Raw genomic sequence first — 19,200 nt, 5'->3', positions numbered from 1 at the left:
ACGTACCAGTATATCCCTTCTGCAGCTGTATTTGATCCAGTGGCCAAGTGTCCAAGCTGCACAGGCACAAGCTATTAAGCCAACTGGGGGGAAAAAAGTTCCAAGGCCAGCCAACAAACTGGACTATTATACACACGGCTTAGTGTCAACTGTGTGATGCATATACCCCCCACTACTGCCCAAAATTCCCAAGAATGTGTTATGGACTGCTTGCACGGGGCACAGCATAAAGAAGCTTAGATGATGGAGAGTGTGTTCAAAAGAGAAACTGTTTTCTAAGGTTTAAAGTTGCAAATGTAGCTACACCTATTTTGTAAAGGCAATTAGATTGTAAAGAATATGCTATGACATTTACTTGCACTTAGCGATGACTGCTCAAGCGTGACCAGGACATATTAAGGTGCTTGAACACAGTTTTGCTTTCACTTTGGATAAGAATGACTAGCCCTGGCACATATTTGTTATCTAAAGCTGCTTTGTTTTTTTTGTCTGGGGAGTTGTTTTAGGCTGTGTGTCAAGTCATCTTTTTCAGATGGCATTATGTTGATTAATCATTGAGCATGATTGATACTTTAAAAGCACATTCTGCCACAGATGGCTTAGTTCAGCTCACACACCTGACTTTTAGCTTTGGAATACTCTACGAAGCTTCCGTATCACATTGTGTTGCTTTGATTAATGGTACCTGCCTAATTAAAAAAAAAAAAAAAAATGTATATATTTATATGAGGAATGTACCATAGCTTGGGGAGCAAAAATGCTGATGTCTCACATTTGTTGTTTTTCATAATTTTTAAATATTTGTTGGTTGCAAAGTAAAAAAACAAACCAACATTACCATTTAACCTTTGCCCCTAATTCCAGCTTCAGTGCAGCAGCTATTTTCTTTAATGGACATACATAATGCTAAGCTAATTTCCTTGATGTATATTTGTTTTAAAGCACATAAAGCAGTGACTATTATATATGATCAATGGCATATGTATTCCAAATATATTTATTCTAAAACAATGTAAAGCCATTACTTTGTTCTTATTACTCTGAATGATCCACAGTATTGCAGAACTGTAACGTGTTCTACTTCCTCTCTCTTAAACAGACACTCACACAACTCTATAACAGCTGTCATCATAGAAATTTATTGGTGGTGGATATACAGTACATGGCATTAAGTGCACAACCGTACCCAGGCTAACAACTGTTGTAATCAGTCCAGGTAAACACACCTGTCCAGTCTGTTTCAACATTTCTCATCATGTAACAAATAATTTGCTTCTTGGAACTTGGAACACATGCCTTACTTCTCAAACGATTCAACATTTATTACAATATTCACTGTTAATGAACAGTAATGACAACCTAAGTAGAGGCATCCCTCTAAATGGTCCCACCTGCAAATGAACTGTGTGGGGGTCATACATAGTGTCTGTTATATCAAGCAGAGATATCAAACCTACCTGTACAGAGCATTTAAAATGACGGTTGTAGTGTTACTGTACTGTTGACTCATTGTACTAAATACCTTAATGAATTGAATACTGCTTCAATAGAAACACTGTCAAATAGAAAGCAACTGCAACACCCCCAGGTGCATTTAGGTTTCATACAAATCCGAATAAAAACACATTTTATTTGTGTAGAGTGTTAACAAAAAAGGTGCAGTCATTGTTCATTCAGTACAAATGAAAGGGAATTATAAAATAAATAACTCATTACAATGTATAAAATTAGTGGGAATAAAAGTGGGTTTGAGTTAATGCTACATTTGTCTAGAAATGTCAGGCCTATGGTGGTAACATTGAGATAGCTGGAAACAAACTTTGCATGTAAAGTGAACTTAAAGGGAGCACTGACATTTAACAGCTAGTTCATTTTTTGGACTGGTCCCTGTCAAAACAAGGTGATATCCTTCCAAAATTCCAACACATTTCCTTTCAAAATCACATAGTTTTCATCAGTAGTCAATCATATTGCACTTCATAACGAACATATTCTGTTTGTGAGGAAGCAGGGGCAAACGGGATTAATGAATGTATTTCAGATCACGGTTGACTGGGGACTGAGATACAGGGGCCACCATACACACCTCTAATGAGTCACCCAACAATTTTCCTTTACTTCCTTTTTCACATTAACAACCCGCATCTTAGTTGTTATCTACTTTCTTACTCATCTCTTCTCTAACCTCATCAAAGGAGGCACCAATAGCTTTGAATCATTGATACTGAAACTGCTCTGTAGGGTAATTATTATTATTTATTGTCCAGTGACAATAAAATTAAGTTTTTGTAATAATACAGACTCTAGTTTCACGGCAATAATGTTCATGTGTATGAGCTGGTGGAAACAGCAGTAATGTTTTAAGAAGGGAGCTAATTAAAAGCTAATGAGCTTCGTGGTTATTTTTTATGTCAGCCATATCAGCTACTGATAAAACAGTTTTACAAAACTTTATAACAGATCAGTTCACTGCCGAGATCCATCAGCCTCCAGTCTAAATAAATCACAGTAACTAAATGCAAAATGTATTGTAGATGACAGTTGTTACATTTGTGTTTGAAAATGGCAGGATTTCTACTGTTTAAACTAAATGTACAGTATTCAGAAAAACTGCACAAAAAATTTGATATTACCTAACTATAGTAACCCCTAGCCTTAATAGCTTGATTTGGATTTACTTATTGGTATCATGGTCCATACAGTTAAATAGACCAGCAAGACTGAACATTTAGAAAAGAAAACACAGCACCGTAGGGTTGTCTGTCGATTACAACACTATACTGCTGTGAAATTAGACCCAAGTGTGGAAAATACAGACCACAAACTATGTTTTACAATTCTTATCAGCTTTGGTGAAACTCTCTGATGCTAGTTTGAGTAGCGGTGCATCCATACTTTCTTACAGAGTCTCCTTCTTCCGACCTTCTGTCAGATACACATCCTTCTGACACCGCACTCACAGCAGAATTTGGCGGATTCAACAGGATACTTGGTCCCACAAGCATGACAGAACTTGCTCCTCACCCCGCCATTGCCAACTTCATTCCCGCCATCAATATCATTCCTGGGAAATTTGACAAAGTTAACAAGCAAGTTCAGAAACTACGTACAGGAAATTGTTAATAATGATATTTGACAGGGCGCCCCATGTAGGGCTGGTGATATTATTAATAATGTTAATGGTTCTAATGGGTATATATAAATAACAACCTGCTATATGAGTATTATATAAGTCATGAGATAGACAACATTTTTTAAATCCCTTGAAGTGGATGAGGTAAATGTTTTAGTGTTGAGATAATGTAACGTATAGTAAGTTGAAATGCCAGTTTGATGCTAAAATGCTTAAACTTTGCCACAAGGCGTATTGAAAAAGCACTTCATTCATGTTGATTGTATACACACATTTTAGCTTAATTTAAAATGAATGAAATTAAGCTTAATTTAAAATTGAATAACAGGCAATCAAATCACCTAAGTAATCAGCACCTGGAGCTGTAATAAAACATAAGTTATGCAAACTGTACAGTAACTTTTGTTTAAGGTAGGATTAGGAGACTTATAAGTCTCAGTCATAACAAAGTAAACCAGAAAAACTAAATTCAAATGAAATATAATGAAATTTAATTGTAATTATTACAGACTGTAAGTCAAAGTAGAGGTGATTTTTTTTTAAATTCTCTAAGCAATATTTACATAACATGTTTACACAACAATTTACAGAATGGACTCTCCAGCTGTATGCAAAACACCAAAAAACCACAAGAGGTCAGGGTTGTTTACAAAGACTATTTGGTTGTTGTATTATTGTGCCTTTCATTCATTCTTGCATAAGTACTGGCTCACCTAGATATGTAGGTGTCTACTTTCTTCTTGTTGAGACCTATTCCAGATGGAGTGTTCCTCACAGATCCAAGGCCAGAGCTCAGTGCTCGGGTCTTACTTCCCACACTGAGAGGGAAAACATAAAGAGAAGAAAGACATGGATGCATAAAATGCAAACTTTGGAGGGCAGGGAGGGCTGTAAAGACAGATCTAAGCTTTACACTCACATTTGAGCTGACACAATACTCACAGATGTGCCATGATATGCTTATGATGCCATGAGTTAAGTCACTTATGCTGTTAATATCGTCTTCCTATCAATAACAAGTAGTTGCCAGTAAATATAACCAACGCAGAAACCACATATTAAATGGCTTGGTGACAGTACATTAACATACTTTTTTTTTTCTCATAATACATGGTTAGTATTATTTTAAAATGTAACAATTACATCATTACTGAGCTAAAGTGAATTGAACAATGTAAAGTAAATGTGTGTGCGTACACTGACCCTGATGGAGGGCTTGTGAGTCCAGAAGGACTACTCCTCACTGAACCTGCAGAAGAGATTTTACTAGATGGGATTCCTAAGGCAAAGAGAGAAAAAAAGAGAGATTGACAAAGGGACATTTGCATTTTACTGCAGTCTATGTAGTAACTTGTGTCATTTTTAAAAATCTGTAGCTGTGCCCTTACCAGTGGGCTGTCCGAGGCCTGATCTCTGGGGTAAACGAGAGGAGGCTGAAGGGATGGTTGACGCAGCAGGAGTGTTGGTTTTCTTTACAGAAGCAGGAGGCTTGAACTAAAGACACAGTGAGAGGCAAGGGGGAAATAAATAAGTACATAACACAAAACAACAGCTAATATCAAGTATGGTTCAAAAATATATCCAAACGATGGTTCTGCTTTACAAACAGGTTGTGAGTAAGAAAAACTGAGAAAGCTATAAAAATGGAAAAAATAAGCAACTGATCCATAACAAATATAAAAAACTTTACTCTACCATGGAAACCTAAGTGACATAAAATGCAGTGGCCAATGTTTTCTTATTATTATGGAAAAAGCAGAACTGCTAACCATAATGGTTTGGACCCTGCTGTTTTTATTTGCTGCCAAATTAACTCTCCATAGCTGTTGCTAAGTGATAGTATTACTTCCACACCCGCTGCCACGGTAATAACAGACAAAGATGTATTGTTATGGAGTTACAAACAACAGTTCATAATCATAAATGATTGGCAAGAACATACAAAAGAATAGTCATTAGAAAAGAAAGCTATTTTCATTATGAGAAAGAAAGTTGTGAGCAACAACTTACCTGTGTGCATGGACATTTTGGATATTTTTTTATAGTGCATGTTTAAATGTTATTAATCAAGGTAAATTTAATACAATACTATGTGTTATAAACAAATGTACCAGCACTCTTTTTGGAAAATTCAACCAAGGTCACCTGAAGCCAAATAAAGATTCTAACAAAAACACAAATTGTCTGTCTGTGTGCACAGTCTGTGCATGTGTGTACCTGTGTGCGAGCAGGAGGCTTCTTGGGATCTCCTAATTTGCTCTTGTTGGGCATACGAGCGGCCTGCTCCTGGCAGAACTTGATGTGTCTGTCAGCTGCACTCTGGTTGAACCGCCGCTGACAACAGGGACACTGGACATAGTCTAAAGACGAAAACGGGTGGTGAGAAAATATACTCGTAACTGTACCTATTGTAAATCCTGTAAGTACTGCTGTGTGGGGATGATCTGATTTTGTACTTATTGTTTATTTGTTTTTCTTGCAACTCTAAACTCAGTAAGTTACACCTACTTTACTGTGCCAATAAACTGACTCATGCAAGCGACTGCTCTAATCTGCTAACATGGGTGGCGAAATAAAAGGCAAGACATTCTGCCACGCACGCCCTGCTCAGGTGTTTAGGGTTAGGGTTAAGTGTGAACAAACCGTAATACAATTGATTCCACTCTCCATAGAGGGACACGTTACCTGGGTCATAAGTAGGAGGAGGAGGTGGGGGTAGTGGTCCCCCATCCTTCATGACTTGAGTGAGGACCTTGGCAGCGCGGATGGTAGCAATGAAGTCCTCATGTTTCTTGCGCCAGTTGGATGGCTTCTTAGGGGGTTCTGCCTGGCAGGAGGCAACACATAGGAGATGCTCTGTTACACCAGCATGTTTGATTCACCAGCTATTGCTGCTGTCATGGTAATCCTTATCACTGCCCGCCTGATGTATTTTCAGAACTTGAAATGAATGTGTCCTCATTATTTATGAGCTTACTCAAATATATTGGATGTTTTTAAAATAACGTCCACTCCTCTCTCTTTTTGGTGAGAGCTAAAAGTAAGAAAATGTTACAAAGGCACCAGGATGCTCAATAACCAATTGTTATCTGAAATGTTCTCTTGACCAAACTTTAATGATTATGTTATTATTTCACTCTTATTTAGGCCCTGGAAATTCCTGTAATTCAAGTCATGGTTTGACAGAAGCTGCAGCTCTCAACAACACGCACCAGACTCTCATTACTAACCAACTTTAATTCCATTCAGCCATGACTTGTTAAAAGAAAAGTCCTGTTTTTCTATAGTGGCAGTCTGTGTCTTATCTAGAGCTGATGATTTCTGACAGATTTAGTTCACCGAGCGTCCTCTGTCCTCCACCGAGCTGCTTCTGTGGCAACACGATAGCCCCACTGACATCCTGTTTCCTCTTATACAGTTACAGTCTTCAAGTTCATTAAGCACGTTTGTCTCACAAACACAGATGACTGAGACAACTAAAGCAAATTTGACTTAATTTGCTTTAAATGCACTGTTTACAATATAATGCTAAGACCTAAAGCATTATGCATTTCTATATAATCTAATATTCTGACAACTTGACAACATGCATGCATCATGTTGGGCTCATTATTAAGGACAAATTGCAAATGATGTGATACAGAGAGAAAACTAGAAGTATGTCCTGTTTATGCCTTCAGAGGGAGGACAAAGTGAGTGTGCAGCTGCAGACAATAGAATTGTTGTAGCCGTTTCTTTTTTCCTTTGGTCAGCTGTCAATAACAGACAACCACTCCCAGCCTCACTGAAACCAAAACACTGAGACACAAAAGAACGAAACTCTTCTAATTCATACATAGTAGTTTTAATCTTCCGACTGCAGAGAAATACGTACAAATCCGAAATACAAAGGGTGTGAATTAATGAATCCAAACATTTCTTCCAGCATAAACGTTTAAACCCCAAAATGTACTTCCGCAATACAGTTGGCACAAGGAAACACAAGAAAACTTTCTGGCTAGAGATGTGACAACATCACTTGAACAGTCTTCCACAGAAAACAACTACCTTTTTCAGTGTAAACTGAAGGAGGATCCGGACAAATAAGAATTAAACTCTGTGTCTAACTATACAGATCTTACCACAGGTAACTAACTGCTAACTGTGCAATAATAATCTACTAAGTCTAAGTCTAAGGTCATACCACATATACCAAACAGATCCTGAATACATGAAATAATAATACAGTATGGCTGGTTTGAATAAAATAAACATATCTAATATAGAAAATTAAAAACATCTAGAAAATACAACATATCATGCAAAACACAATTTCCTTTGACAGAGTACATTTAAATGGTTTACTCAGAGTGGCCTTAAGTGCCGTGAGACTTCATGACAACCTCTATGAAGGTAGTGCCATAAAGAAAGCTCTGTGGTTTTAAGGTGAGTTCTGAAAGAGTAAGAGTCTACAACAGGTTTTAAAAAGATTTAGTGCAGCTTGAGAAGATAGAGGTCAGACTGTCAGCACAGTAATGGTTAAAGAAAATGAAAATATAATGGTATACATTCAAATATCTTCAGTTGTCGAATGTGGGGATGTCAGGGACATACCACAGATTTAGTGTTTTTTTTAATTATACGACCACTGGTATAAGCCAATGATTGAAAGCAAGGAAAACAGTATTTATAAAGCCAGAAACAGTGAGTGAATGCCTCTTGGGCGTCAGGAGATAGATTCAAAATCCAGTATACAGAAAGAAAGGACAAATGAAAAAAAGACAAATCAACTTACTTTCTCAGTAGAAGATGAACTTTGTGACTGAAATACAAAAGTTGAAAATAACTTGCCAACACAGAATACTGAATGTCCTGAATGGAACAGCAAAGATTACAAACATGAGCTGTTCACCACAGTAATGATAGGGGCTGAGTGTATTTTAACAGCTGATTCTGTTCGAGGTTCCAGTGACCTATGTCGAATAAAATTATCGCAATTGTTCAGATGAGCCAGAATAAACAAGGTTATAAATATGGCAGCAGCTCTACTGTATTGAGCCGTGTGGCCAACTGGGACATGCGATATTTATGTGTTACCTAGCAGTGCCAGACCATTAACTCTATGCCTTGTATTGTAAATATGTATAGTGAATAGATGAACGGTCCAGGTTAAGGATAGACGGATGGAAATGACCTTAAACATATAAGACTATTTAATGACGATGTTTCGAAGGACGTGAAATTCAGCTTAAATTCATCACGTTTTTTTCAAATTGAACACTCTTGACATTTTGTGTTGGCGCTTCCATACCCCTCCCAAGGTGTAGTCTTACCTTTGGTTTAATGGGTTTGAGTGTTGGGATGTCTGTGCCCTCTGCTCTCTGTCTGCTGGAGTCAAAAACCTTCCTCCTTTTGGTTGTTGACTTTTGGCAGATCTTAGCATGCTTCTCCTGTAGAAGGGGAAAAGAGATGCACAAAGCGCAGCGACCCCACACCATAAAATCTGTTTCTACATGTTTTGGAAACACGTCATTTGACATGTATTTGTGTTTTTTTTTGAAAGAGGTAAGTCAAGCATGATTTCCGTGACAGACAGCTGAGAAGTAAAGAAACACTTATTTCGAATAAAATCAACACACTATAAATGTTTTCATGTAACATTAATGACATAAGTCCAATCTACTGTTGTTGTTGTTGTTTCAAACCTAACCCCCTAATGCAGACACAAGCTGCAAACATCTCTACACAAATACCCACATGCCAAAAAAAAAATAATGCTCTTAATGCATCATGCATTAATGTAGCCATCACATGTACAAAATGCCTTGCACAACAATCTGTCCATTATAAAGAGGTGGGGTATGTCAATAAAGCTTGCATCTCATTGTTAATAGCGGTGACTTTTAAACAGATTTAAATCCACAAACCCTGCATTTCTTTTTTCAGTTTGATTCTTTGGTAACAAATTCCATTACATAACAACCATTATCTACAATCTGCACTCAAATTTGACAATACATTTTAACACTACAGTCGATCCATAGTCATGCTTTTAAATCATTTAGTCTAAAATCCTTAACATTTGCTTTACTACTTCATTAGAACCCACCCGATAAAGAGCTTTTCACTTGTCTTACTGACTATTTGGATCATAGCCAATGACACAACCCAACAGCTGATACCATGTCAGCTGACTGTGGAAAATATTGTCACCACAGCACACAATAACAACACAATAAAACCATCTTTTTAGCAAAAGTCTCAAAATGTATCTGAACTAAACCAACAGCATCATCTTCAAAATGTGTCTGCTCTACCTTTCTTCTGATTATTGCACATTACATTACATTACACCTGAATTAAGGTATGTTAAAAATGACCAAGGAGGGCTTATTTTTTACCAGGACTTTGGGGAAGAAACATCTTTTACAGGTGTTGCATTGAACCAGTTCCTCAGCAGAAGGAACATCACTGTCTGCAAGGATAAGAGATTCAATTCAGATTTCATGAAAAACAGAAATGGATGACCTTATTGTCTTATTGACAAAATGAGCATGTGTAGACAAACACTGAGTCAGTTAACGTTATATCATGCCTAATAGTTGATGGTAAACGCTTACTTTCACTCACATAAATGCTGTTTTGGGCACTGTTGTTGTATAACGACAGGCTGTAACACCTAACGGTCCTCTGCCATGTTTATTTAGCGAATTCATGCCAAGGTTCATTAGTTAGCACTATGCTAGCACTAATGCAGAGATCACACCCATTCAGACACAGCCAGTAAGTAGCTAGCTTCATCTTTGGCCCTGACGTTACCTAGCATTACTTGGGCTAAATCCCAAACAAAAAAGAGGTCGCTGACAAAAAACTGGCAAGCTAGAGCAGTAATTTGGAAGGATAAAAACGGAAAGGTTGCGAGCTCTACTTTGCCACAACACTGCTAAAATGAACGCCTGGAAGACAGTTTGTCTCACCTTCAAATTCTTCCATCATTAGGTTATCTCTTGTCTGATGCTGCTGTTGTTACAGACGGTCAAAAGCAAACAGCGGAAGCAAGAGCAGTCACTCCTGCCCACTTCCTCTTTCGCTAATCTACAATTTGTGAGAAATGTCTCATTTTCTCTACAATACATGCGGATAGTACAATATGTTTGGTCTTTGTAGGTCACTGGTGAGGTTGTGACAACTACACATTTTGCTTGTTTTAGCAGGTTTCTGTCGTATGTGCGCCATTTTATTATGCCTCATGTTATGGGTTATATTACGAGGGTTTCCTCTTACATTTCCTTCATTTATAGCTCAGCTAGATACCATTTTAAATAATTACTGATTCATTTTAAGTTTGCAGGCGCTTGTACTTCATGTGTCATTATAATTCAGGTCTAACAAACAATGGATTTCATAGGCTGGGATTGAAAACGAACTATCTTGACATTACTGATCTTTGGCTACCAATGGCAACTGGCCCGTGTGATGCCGCTTCATGTGCCAACATCTGAGCATTTCATTGGTTGTTACTGCACGTTTGGAATGAATGCAGTGTGTACTTTGAACAGTGGTGGGGTGTGGGAGGCAACCTGATCTCTTCGGTTCTCACCATTATTCCCACATATAGCATTAAAATAAGCCAATTAAAGCAATCACTTTTAACATTTTAAAATCAGATAAGGAGTCTCTAATTTGACTGAAATCTAGTCAATTCTGGTGCTGCGAGGACAGAACAGTAACTTTACATTTAATGAATAGAAGAAGTGTTATAATTCCCAGCCTCAATAGTGGTAATATTCAGATAGTTAAAGTAAATCTTCATCTTTCCCTCTCATAGGCTACACCTTTACCACAATACAAGGTCTGGCCAATCAACTTGGACTGGTAACAGAGAACAATGAAACTAGTGTTTGCCCTTGTTAGCTCAAACACTTGCCCAGAGCTCTCGGAAGTTTCCCAGTTTGGCATATTGAGCACATGTGTCATCTCAATGGAGTAATTCACAACCAGATGCTATGAGGCCACAGTAAATGTGTTGAAATTGAATGGCTATTTCCTCTTTTCCTCCATCACAACAAGATCAGTGTTCTCACACTAACACTCTGCTCTCTGTGATCTCCCTCTGTTTCTCTCTCTCTCTATCTCTTTCTCTCGATTCAAATGGGCTTTATTAGCATACACACACACATAAGTGCCCTGTCTGTTCATCTGTCATCTGACCTTTTGGCTTTAATAGAAAATGTTAGGGTAGTGGTCCTTCTGGGTTGAAACTCAGTACACGTGTACAATTTGAGTTTTTTTTTCAGAAATGGAGCAAAAATGCCTCGTGGCAGCCATTTTACTTTATACCATCACCAAATTATCATCATGGAGAAGTCATAATTCTGTTTTAAAACATCTTCACCTGTCCATCAGGAAGAGCCAAAGTACCAGTATCAATGATCCAGAGTCTGTCATAAAACATACAATTAAATAATCAAACAGAGATCAAAGAGTCAGTCTGGCTGCTTTATATTGATTTAATAAGGATGGCAGTGTGTCTGACAAAAAGGATCACATAACCTTTACATGGAACTTCAGTAGTGGCGCCAATCTTTAACCCTCTTTTTACTTTTAAAGTTAGAAAATAAATCCAATCACAAATCACATTAAATAATATTTTAATTAATTAATTCCTTTCTACTCATACCATATTAGCCTTTTCAAATGTACTGATAACCATACATATCACTATTATATTGGCCTATTTTTACCAATAAATGTGTTTAATGGATGAAAGTAATAATTTGATATAAATAAGTATACTAGTGGAAGTACAGGTAACGTGATGCAAGAAGTTAATTTCAAGCCCTGACATACCGGTAAGTAACATGCTGTATTGTACTTCAAAAATAAGGGCTTTATTTTGAAATGTGTACCCGGAAGCTCGGAAGTGTATGGCACCGTATTGACGTTGGGACACGCTCTTTCGTGAGCGCAACGGAGAATACCGAAGTGGCTTTCAAGCTGATGTGATTGACACCTGCGAGTATTCGGAAGCCCATTAACCAAACCAGGTACCCTGCTGATAATAATAATAACAATAATAACAATAATAATAATAATAATGCTCATTGTAGAAATATGGCTGTGGATGACTGGCATCGTAATTCCATGTGTAACGTCCATATCCATGCAGGCTGCTTCTACTGCCACTGACTGAGCTCTATGGGGGTCTTTGTCATTAGAGAAAGAGATGGCTGTTTGATTAATTGAAATCAGTTTGAGCATGTCGATCCTCCTGCGCCATTAATGCCATGTCTTAATGTAAGTCTCTGTGTCAACAATGCAAGTGATTTATTATGGGACTCCATTGCGCACGACTCCACTTGATGCGCTGCAGCGCCTCCACTTAAATGTAGGAGGACATCAATTATTTAGACCATAAAGGTTTTCATTGGACTAATGACAGCTCATATAGGACCATGGCAAGGGCATTTTAAATCACTCAGATAATCCTGTCATAATCCTATAGCCTATAGAAATAACGCATATCAAACTTAATGTGTGAGCTCCTACTGAAATGGAACTGAGGTAATGGTCATACTTGGGTGTACAATTCTAATTTTTCTAAGTGGCTGTGTAGGAGTGTAGTGTGTGTGTGTGTGTGTGTGTGTGTGTGTGTGCATGAGAGAGAAATATAGACAGTGTAAGTAACGCCCAGGCCACCTAGAATAACACTGGCACAAGTTTTTCTGGGACTCCATTCCTGCACTCCCCTCATCACTGCCACACTCACTGCTCATTTTCTGTTTTGGCAGCACAACAAATCAAATGGTTGCAGAGCAGGAGCAGCCACCTTTCACTTTTCAGTGATTGACAAAGAGGCTGAGCATGCTAGCCTCTTGTATTATTCAGTGATTTGATCATTTGTCTGTGCTACATGTGTTGTTTTTCAGGCCGGCTGAGCTCTGGTTCCCACATGGGAGCAAAGCCATAAGGACACCATGCTCCGCAACGCACACAGACACACACACCCACACACACATACACCCTGCTTACTTTCTGATGTTCTACTTCATGAGAGCAACAATGTGACTAAATTATGTAAACGGTAAAATTAATATTTCATAGATTATGAGCAGAGGAAACATAAATGTTCTGTCACTTTTAGCTACAAATAAAGCATTTCTTCAGTCTCAAACACATTCACTGCCAGTAACAAATGAACTTAATGAATTAGTAATGGTTACAAATAATCCGTCAAAATTAAATGTACTTATGTTGACATATTTTGTCTGTGAGCATAGAGCTTTATGTTCCATTTAAACAAATCTTGTGCCTGACCATATGTATGAATCTGAGACATCACTCATAAGACTAATCAGCACTAATTATTTACCAAAAGAGGCGTCCCTGTAAAAGCACTCACGCAGACCTTCATCAAAATCCAGCAATACATTGTCTTTAGTGACTCAGAGTCACTGTTTGACTCTAAAATTATGCACTTATTCTCTGTTTTTAAATTGGAGAAAAAGTCATCTTGTGTCTCTCGCTCCCCCATGTTGAGGCTGAAAGCTGCACATGGACAACATCTGTTGGGTCTTGCCCGTCTTGACACCATTTTGAGAGTGACAGCTGAGTGGGAGCGTGCTCAGATGATGACAGAGGAGGCATCCAAAAATAGCCGTGGTCAATCACAGCTTGCCCAGCTCTGGAAATAGCCACAAATGCATGTGGGAGTTGAGGTCATTTTTTTTTTGTTGCAAATTTCCCTCTTAGTTTAAACTCCAATATTTAGACTGGAGTAAAACCAAACTACCCTTTGAGTGCCCAAGGGCATATGAAATCTCAGAAAAGCAAGTTTTTCTTTCTACTATTATACATCATACAAGTGCACATATTAAACATGGATACAAATCTCAGACTGATGGATTGTACTTAGTGAAAATGGGGCAGGGAAGCCAGAACCTGCTCAGTGCTTAAGGGCAGCCTCACCCAGGCAGATTGTTAGAATCTCAACAGAGGGGTTTAACCTAAATCTCCGTGGCAACACAGCTCTGATCGTGAACCCATGCTTACCCCAAGTGGGATGACATTTGAATACAGTGCTGTCCTCCTTTGTGCCATAATTACCCCCTTGAGTGTGTGTTTTTGGTTGCTGTATTGCATCAATTCAAGAGCACCCTTATTTGTGTTCCCACTCCACTGCCCAGTGTTCCTTCTGCAGAATTTGTTTTCTCTGAGTCACTGGTGTCGCCTGTACCCTAGACTGAGATTAAAATAGATTAATCGGGGATTAGGTCATAAAATAAGAGGAGGGAGGGATGCATTGAATGAGTGCATAAGGAACCCACTGTGTCACTTTCTTCATGTCAACATAAACTGCAGATGCGTCCATTGTGCAAAGCTGCTTAGAACAAACCGCACAAATTCCCAGAATTTCAGTTGTTTTCCTAAAGAAAATGTAGTGGGTGTTCAGTTGTGAGCGTGTGTGTGTGTGTGTCCATGTACACCTGTGCTTGTGGTAAGTGTGTGCAGCTGTGTGTGCCAGGCCCTGCTATGGTGAGGTGTGTTAGCAATGACGGATGTGGAGGCGACCTACGAGGACTTCATCGCCTCACAACGGTCCGGCCGCAGGAACGCCATCCATGAAATCCCAGCAGCCGCTGGAGTGCAGGGACCCACTGACCTGTCACAGAGTCTGGCACAGCTCAACATCAACAAGTCAGGTGAGAAACATCCCATATTTTCACGGTGGGCACAGCAAAAAGTTAAATACCGACAACTTGGAATAATTTGGTGTGATTAGAAAGGATAATTAATATACTATAGCTTGTAATTGTTGGAAAATGTTGTTTCAATTGCATCTATCAAGAGTATGCAGGGTGCATGGTCAGTGGACAGAACTACCACTAGAGGGCAACAAAGCCTGAATGTTTTATATAGTGGCTTTAAAATTGATATTTATGGTAAGAATATAAAAGAAATTCACTGCCAAGGGAGAAAAAGTAGTAAAAAAAAAAGAGTTCCCCTCCACTCAAAAAATGTGTTTTGCTTATTGTTACTTGACTTCAGTTTGCAGAATGATTTATGTACAGATTTTGACACTAGATAACTGTTTGTGAAAGGGAAGTTTCTCTGTGCTCGCCTTAAATCTGAGTTTAAGACGTGTACTCACAAGATGATTTTGCGACATCACACCTAGTTTTGAAGTCAACCGGGGTCCAGTATGCAAGTGTGTAATGCAGAAACCTGAAACCTCCAGTGCACATACATGGTGGAGACTCATGGCCAGCAGTTTGCTTGCTCTGACTGATTTGCCCTAATCATTTGCCTCACTGAGTTTTGGAGTTCAGTTCTGCCTCATTAAAAGAGTTATTCAAGTAGTTCAGTGCCAGAATTTACGCATGTGGTCTGTCTGCACTTGTGCCCTGTTTAGCAATGTTACAGATTTTATGTTGGCTGGAAGGAATTTGAAACCATCAATTTTACATACAGTATATAGTTTATTTCTGTCTTTCTGTTTCCAAATGTGTCTTCCTTTGGTCTACTTTACGTATGATGAATTCTGATGATTTATGAGTTGGTTCTTGGCTGGTTCTACCTTGCTGACTTCTGTTCTTGCTGTTTTCATGGTGACATGGTACTCGCTGATCCGACCAACCTCATTCGCATCGCTGACTTTGCACATAGTAACTTATGCATGAAACTGACTGTCTGTCTCTCTCCGTCCATCCTTTTCTCTGTCTGTCAGGTGATGAGGGAGAAGACACTAAGAAAAGCCAGGACTCCTCAGCTAAAGAAAAGGAGACTCAAGCTGAGGGCAGCTAAGCTGACATTTGTGGGCCGCTTCTTCTTGTTTACCTGATCCCTGAATGCTAGGCCTCTAACCGGCCAGTTGCATCTATTGACTATGAACAGACACAGCAAAATCCTCTACTGCCACCATCCCGCCATCATGAAGTCATCACAATGGCAACCACAGCGCAGTTTCTCTTCTCTGCACTTGGGGGTGTTCCAGTCTCCTTAAAAACCCTCCTTTCCTTGCTGCCTTTCCTTCCTGACTGCTGATATGAGATTGGACCTGTGGACACAGCATGATGTCAGCAACCAAAACCAGCCCTATTTGACTGGCACTGGTCCTGAGAGCAAAAGAGAGAGGGAAAAAAGAGGCCATTTGGGTTTTTTTTTTTTTTTTAGGGGCAAGCTTAAGTGTTTCCACTGAATTAAAATGTCGCCATTCAAATATTCATTGTGAGACTGGCTTTAATTCTTGCAATAGTTTTGGAATTACCCTCACCATACATCTTATGTAAAACTAAATCTTGCTTGGTTACTACTAAGTATAGTTAATCACATTTAGTCATCCTGCTCATTGTCTGTGGCTATTATATGGAGGAAGTCTTCAGTACAAGGAGTAAAGGTTTCATACAACATACAAAAAGTGTCCATATTTTAATGTCCTGGTTCTCCTAGATCAGTACACTGCCGTTCAGCAGTATATCCAAATTTGTGTCTGTTAGGAAGTGCTTAAAATGTGATTTGGTATACGGTGGATATTGTGACAGAGAATTAATTTGCTGCTGAAGATTAGAAAAGGTACAATATTGATTGCACTCATTTATAATGTATTATATTATTGTTAATTAGAAGGTTTCTATGTGTGTGTTTTTTCTGTGTTATGAGGAGTCTGTTAGAGTGATTCTTGTTGTGATTACACAGACATTGCATTTTCCATTCCTCCTGTCATTTAACCTTTCATTTTGACCTTCGGAAACCTCTCGATACTATAATGGTAGCTACGATTCACTGCCTTTTTCTGTTGTACCATTCAAATATGTGGATGTGCACTCTGAAACTGTCTATCTGGAATTCATATAACACTGAAATAGTGACTTGTTGATGAATGACTTGTTAAAGGGGTAAGGGGCATTTTTTGTATTTATAGATACTTATACATTGAGTCAGGTATAGTGTGATTTAATGACCAGTACTGTTGCACTGTAGGTGACCTAGAGCACCCACGATCATGTTGTATTTTCCATATTTTTATTTTCTGCATCTCATTCACTGTATTGTCAACTTTACTGTATAATTCACCCATATTATATTTTGTCAACTTTATTAGTTTTGATGGTAATTAAATCTCATTTGGTGAAAGTGAAAAAAAAATAATAAGTCAGATGTCCGTTGTCCTGTGGACAGATAGGGCTGAGTAAACAAGGTTATTGTTTCCCTCTAGTGGTCAACTTTATTATTCAACCACAGAAAAGCCATACCACTGCAATTTTATTTTGAAACGATACGGATGGTATATACTGTGAGTTTAGGTCTCTATAATGGGAAAGATACTGTGTTTGTTGGCCCATGTGATATGTTTGGAGCTCTACAATTATAGGCCAATGTAATGGGATAATGATTATGTCTGGGTTGGTGATTAGATAGTGATTAGGCCTATGTTAAGGATACAATACTGTGATTGCATGTGAAGAGGCACCAGTGCACGGAAAGCCCTGATGCATTCATGGTGAAACAGTACCAAACCAAACTGGATACAATTATTATTGTTACATAATGAGACTCAGATTTAAAGTGTAACTTCTACAACCCTGTAACAGAAACACACAGGGAACTATTTAACCATTTGAGGCTCGTAGAGGCTAACACATTTTCTAGCATCTAGAGGAGCCCCAGTGGCACTGCATTACTTTTTCTCTTCTAAGGGGAAATTTCTGAGGGCATTTCCAAATCAGGTTTATTGCCAAGTAGGTTTTCATATACAAGGAATTTACCTTGGTGTTTTGGTGCATATAAAGCTGTGTCACAAACCAGAGAGGAAACAAATTAGGTTAAGGTGCCAATTAAGTATTTTATCTGACACAAACAAACTTATAATAACTTTTGACAAACAGCATGGTGTGGGGGATCTATGGGTGAGTGAGGAATGTGTAGGCAGCAAAATGACAAAACCTGGAGATGTGGATCCTGGGAGACAGAGATAGAAAATGAGATCAGACTTGCATTTATAGCCTTCAGGGAGGACCACACAGGTGTCACCAAATTAGGGTAACCACCCTCCCTGACAGTCGGCTCCTGCTGGAGAAGACAATTTAGTCTAGTACAGGCAGACTGAGGAGGGGTCATAAAAATAGTAAGTATAAATATAAAGAAAGATAAAAAGCAAGTACTGCAAGCAAAGAAGCATGAATATAAAATAGAAAATTAAATATTCTAAAAGATATGTATACTTTAACTGCTTTTTAAGGAAAGAGCTGTGCAGTTTTTGTGCAGCAATGATAAAATTATTGACCAGGGACTGTGCAAACATTCACAGTATGAAGTATAAAGAATATTTGCAATGTGGGTCTCAAAAAAGTTTCTGTCTGAGGTTGGAGGGGTGGGTTTGGGAGGGTCGGCCACGATCCTGCTCGCCTCTGGGTCCAGGAGGTGTACAGGTCATGGAGGGATGGCAGATTGCTGCCAATCATCTTGTCAGTTGAGCAAATAATAGGCTGCAATCTGCCCTTGTTTTTGGCAGTGACAGCAGTGTACTAGGTGGTGATGGAGGAAGTGAGGATGGACTCACTGATGGTGGCGTACATGTTCACCCTCATTGGCTCTGACAGGTTAAACTTCAGCTACAGCAGAGAGTACATTCTCTGCTCGGCTTTCTTGGTGAGGGAGCTGAGCTGAGGAAGGTATGGGGGTGGGAGCAGCTGGTCTCTTCCTGAAGTCTGCAATCATCGCCACTGTTTTTAGAGCATTGAGCTCCAAGTTGAAGAGCAGAGGAGAAAGAACGCAGCCCTGAGGGGATCTGGTGCTGATGGTCTGGGAGTCGAAAAAGTTTAGCTACCATGGGTTCCTTTTTTTTTGGGACAATCAACATGGCCAGTTCTAATCTGAAATTTGTATTGTAATCGTTGCATTATGGTCAACTATTGCTGACATCAGTCCATTCAAGGTTATTATTGGTCATCCACTACCTTATCTAATAATAAATTCAAGATAACTACATAAATGCCCTGGCTATCAGCTACACTTCCTGTTATTAAATGTCACGGTTCGTTTATGTTCCCTCTAGCTTCTCCTGATCGAAATAGATACTGTGGTTATAG

The 19,200-nt window shown here is 38.8% G+C and overlaps 2 protein-coding genes across 12 annotated transcripts; one reads left to right on the top strand and one right to left on the bottom strand.

Annotated features, from left to right (window-relative positions):
* Nucleotides 1–1,118: 1,118 nt before the first annotated feature.
* zc2hc1a (zinc finger, C2HC-type containing 1A) lies at nt 1,119–10,160 on the bottom strand. Of its 2 annotated transcripts, XM_035682085.1 has the most exons (10): nt 10,090–10,160; nt 9,514–9,587; nt 8,446–8,562; nt 7,908–7,934; nt 5,819–5,960; nt 5,351–5,493; nt 4,522–4,627; nt 4,337–4,412; nt 3,847–3,951; nt 1,119–3,064 (listed from the first exon to the last, which is right to left on the bottom strand). In XM_035682085.1, exons 1-10 carry the CDS (start codon nt 10,106–10,108, stop codon nt 2,929–2,931), a joined length of 945 nt encoding a protein of 314 aa, XP_035537978.1. In that variant the 5' UTR covers nt 10,109–10,160; the 3' UTR covers nt 1,119–2,928. The 2 variants fall into 2 exon arrangements, with proteins under 2 accessions (XP_035537978.1, XP_035537985.1); XM_035682092.1 differs by lacking the exon at nt 7,908–7,934.
* A 1,857-nt stretch (nt 10,161–12,017) lies between these two features.
* On the top strand, nt 12,018–17,219 carry pkia (cAMP-dependent protein kinase inhibitor alpha). 10 transcript variants are annotated; one of them, XR_004796904.1, is made up of 4 exons: nt 12,018–12,159; nt 12,282–12,409; nt 14,615–14,814; nt 15,840–17,219. XR_004796904.1 is itself a non-coding variant. In XM_035666561.1 (3 exons), exons 2-3 carry the CDS (start codon nt 14,664–14,666, stop codon nt 15,914–15,916), a joined length of 228 nt encoding a protein of 75 aa, XP_035522454.1. In that variant the 5' UTR covers nt 12,021–12,159; nt 14,615–14,663; the 3' UTR covers nt 15,917–17,219. The 10 variants fall into 10 exon arrangements, 5 of the variants coding, with proteins under 5 accessions (XP_035522454.1, XP_035522615.1, XP_035522685.1 ...); XR_004796899.1 differs by having other exon boundaries at nt 13,042–14,814; XR_004796897.1 differs by having other exon boundaries at nt 12,282–14,814.
* The last annotated feature ends 1,981 nt before the right edge of the window (nt 17,220–19,200 follow it).

Source organism: Morone saxatilis, unplaced genomic scaffold, assembly GCF_004916995.1.
Source record: "Morone saxatilis isolate NCDOM2014 unplaced genomic scaffold, NCSU_SB_2.0 Contig0, whole genome shotgun sequence".
NCBI classification, from domain to species: Eukaryota; Metazoa; Chordata; class Actinopteri; family Moronidae; genus Morone; species Morone saxatilis.
The sequence above is the reverse complement of the archived record's forward strand: the minus strand, read 5'-3'. Positions and strand labels throughout refer to the sequence as shown.

Coding starts and splice junctions, on each gene's coding strand:
- zc2hc1a (XM_035682085.1), bottom strand. Junction 7,935..8,445: donor TCAAACCCATTAAACCAAAG/GTAAGACTACAC, acceptor TTTGTATTTCAG/TCACAAAGTTCATCTTCTAC. Junction 5,961..7,907: donor GTTCATCTTCTACTGAGAAA/GTAAGTTGATTT, acceptor GCCTCCTGCCAG/GCAGAACCCCCTAAGAAGCC.
- pkia (XM_035666561.1), top strand. CDS start 14,664: ATGACGGATGTGGAGGCGACCTACGAGGACTTCATCGCCTCACAACGG. Junction 14,815..15,839: donor GCTCAACATCAACAAGTCAG/GTGAGAAACATC, acceptor TCTGTCTGTCAG/GTGATGAGGGAGAAGACACT.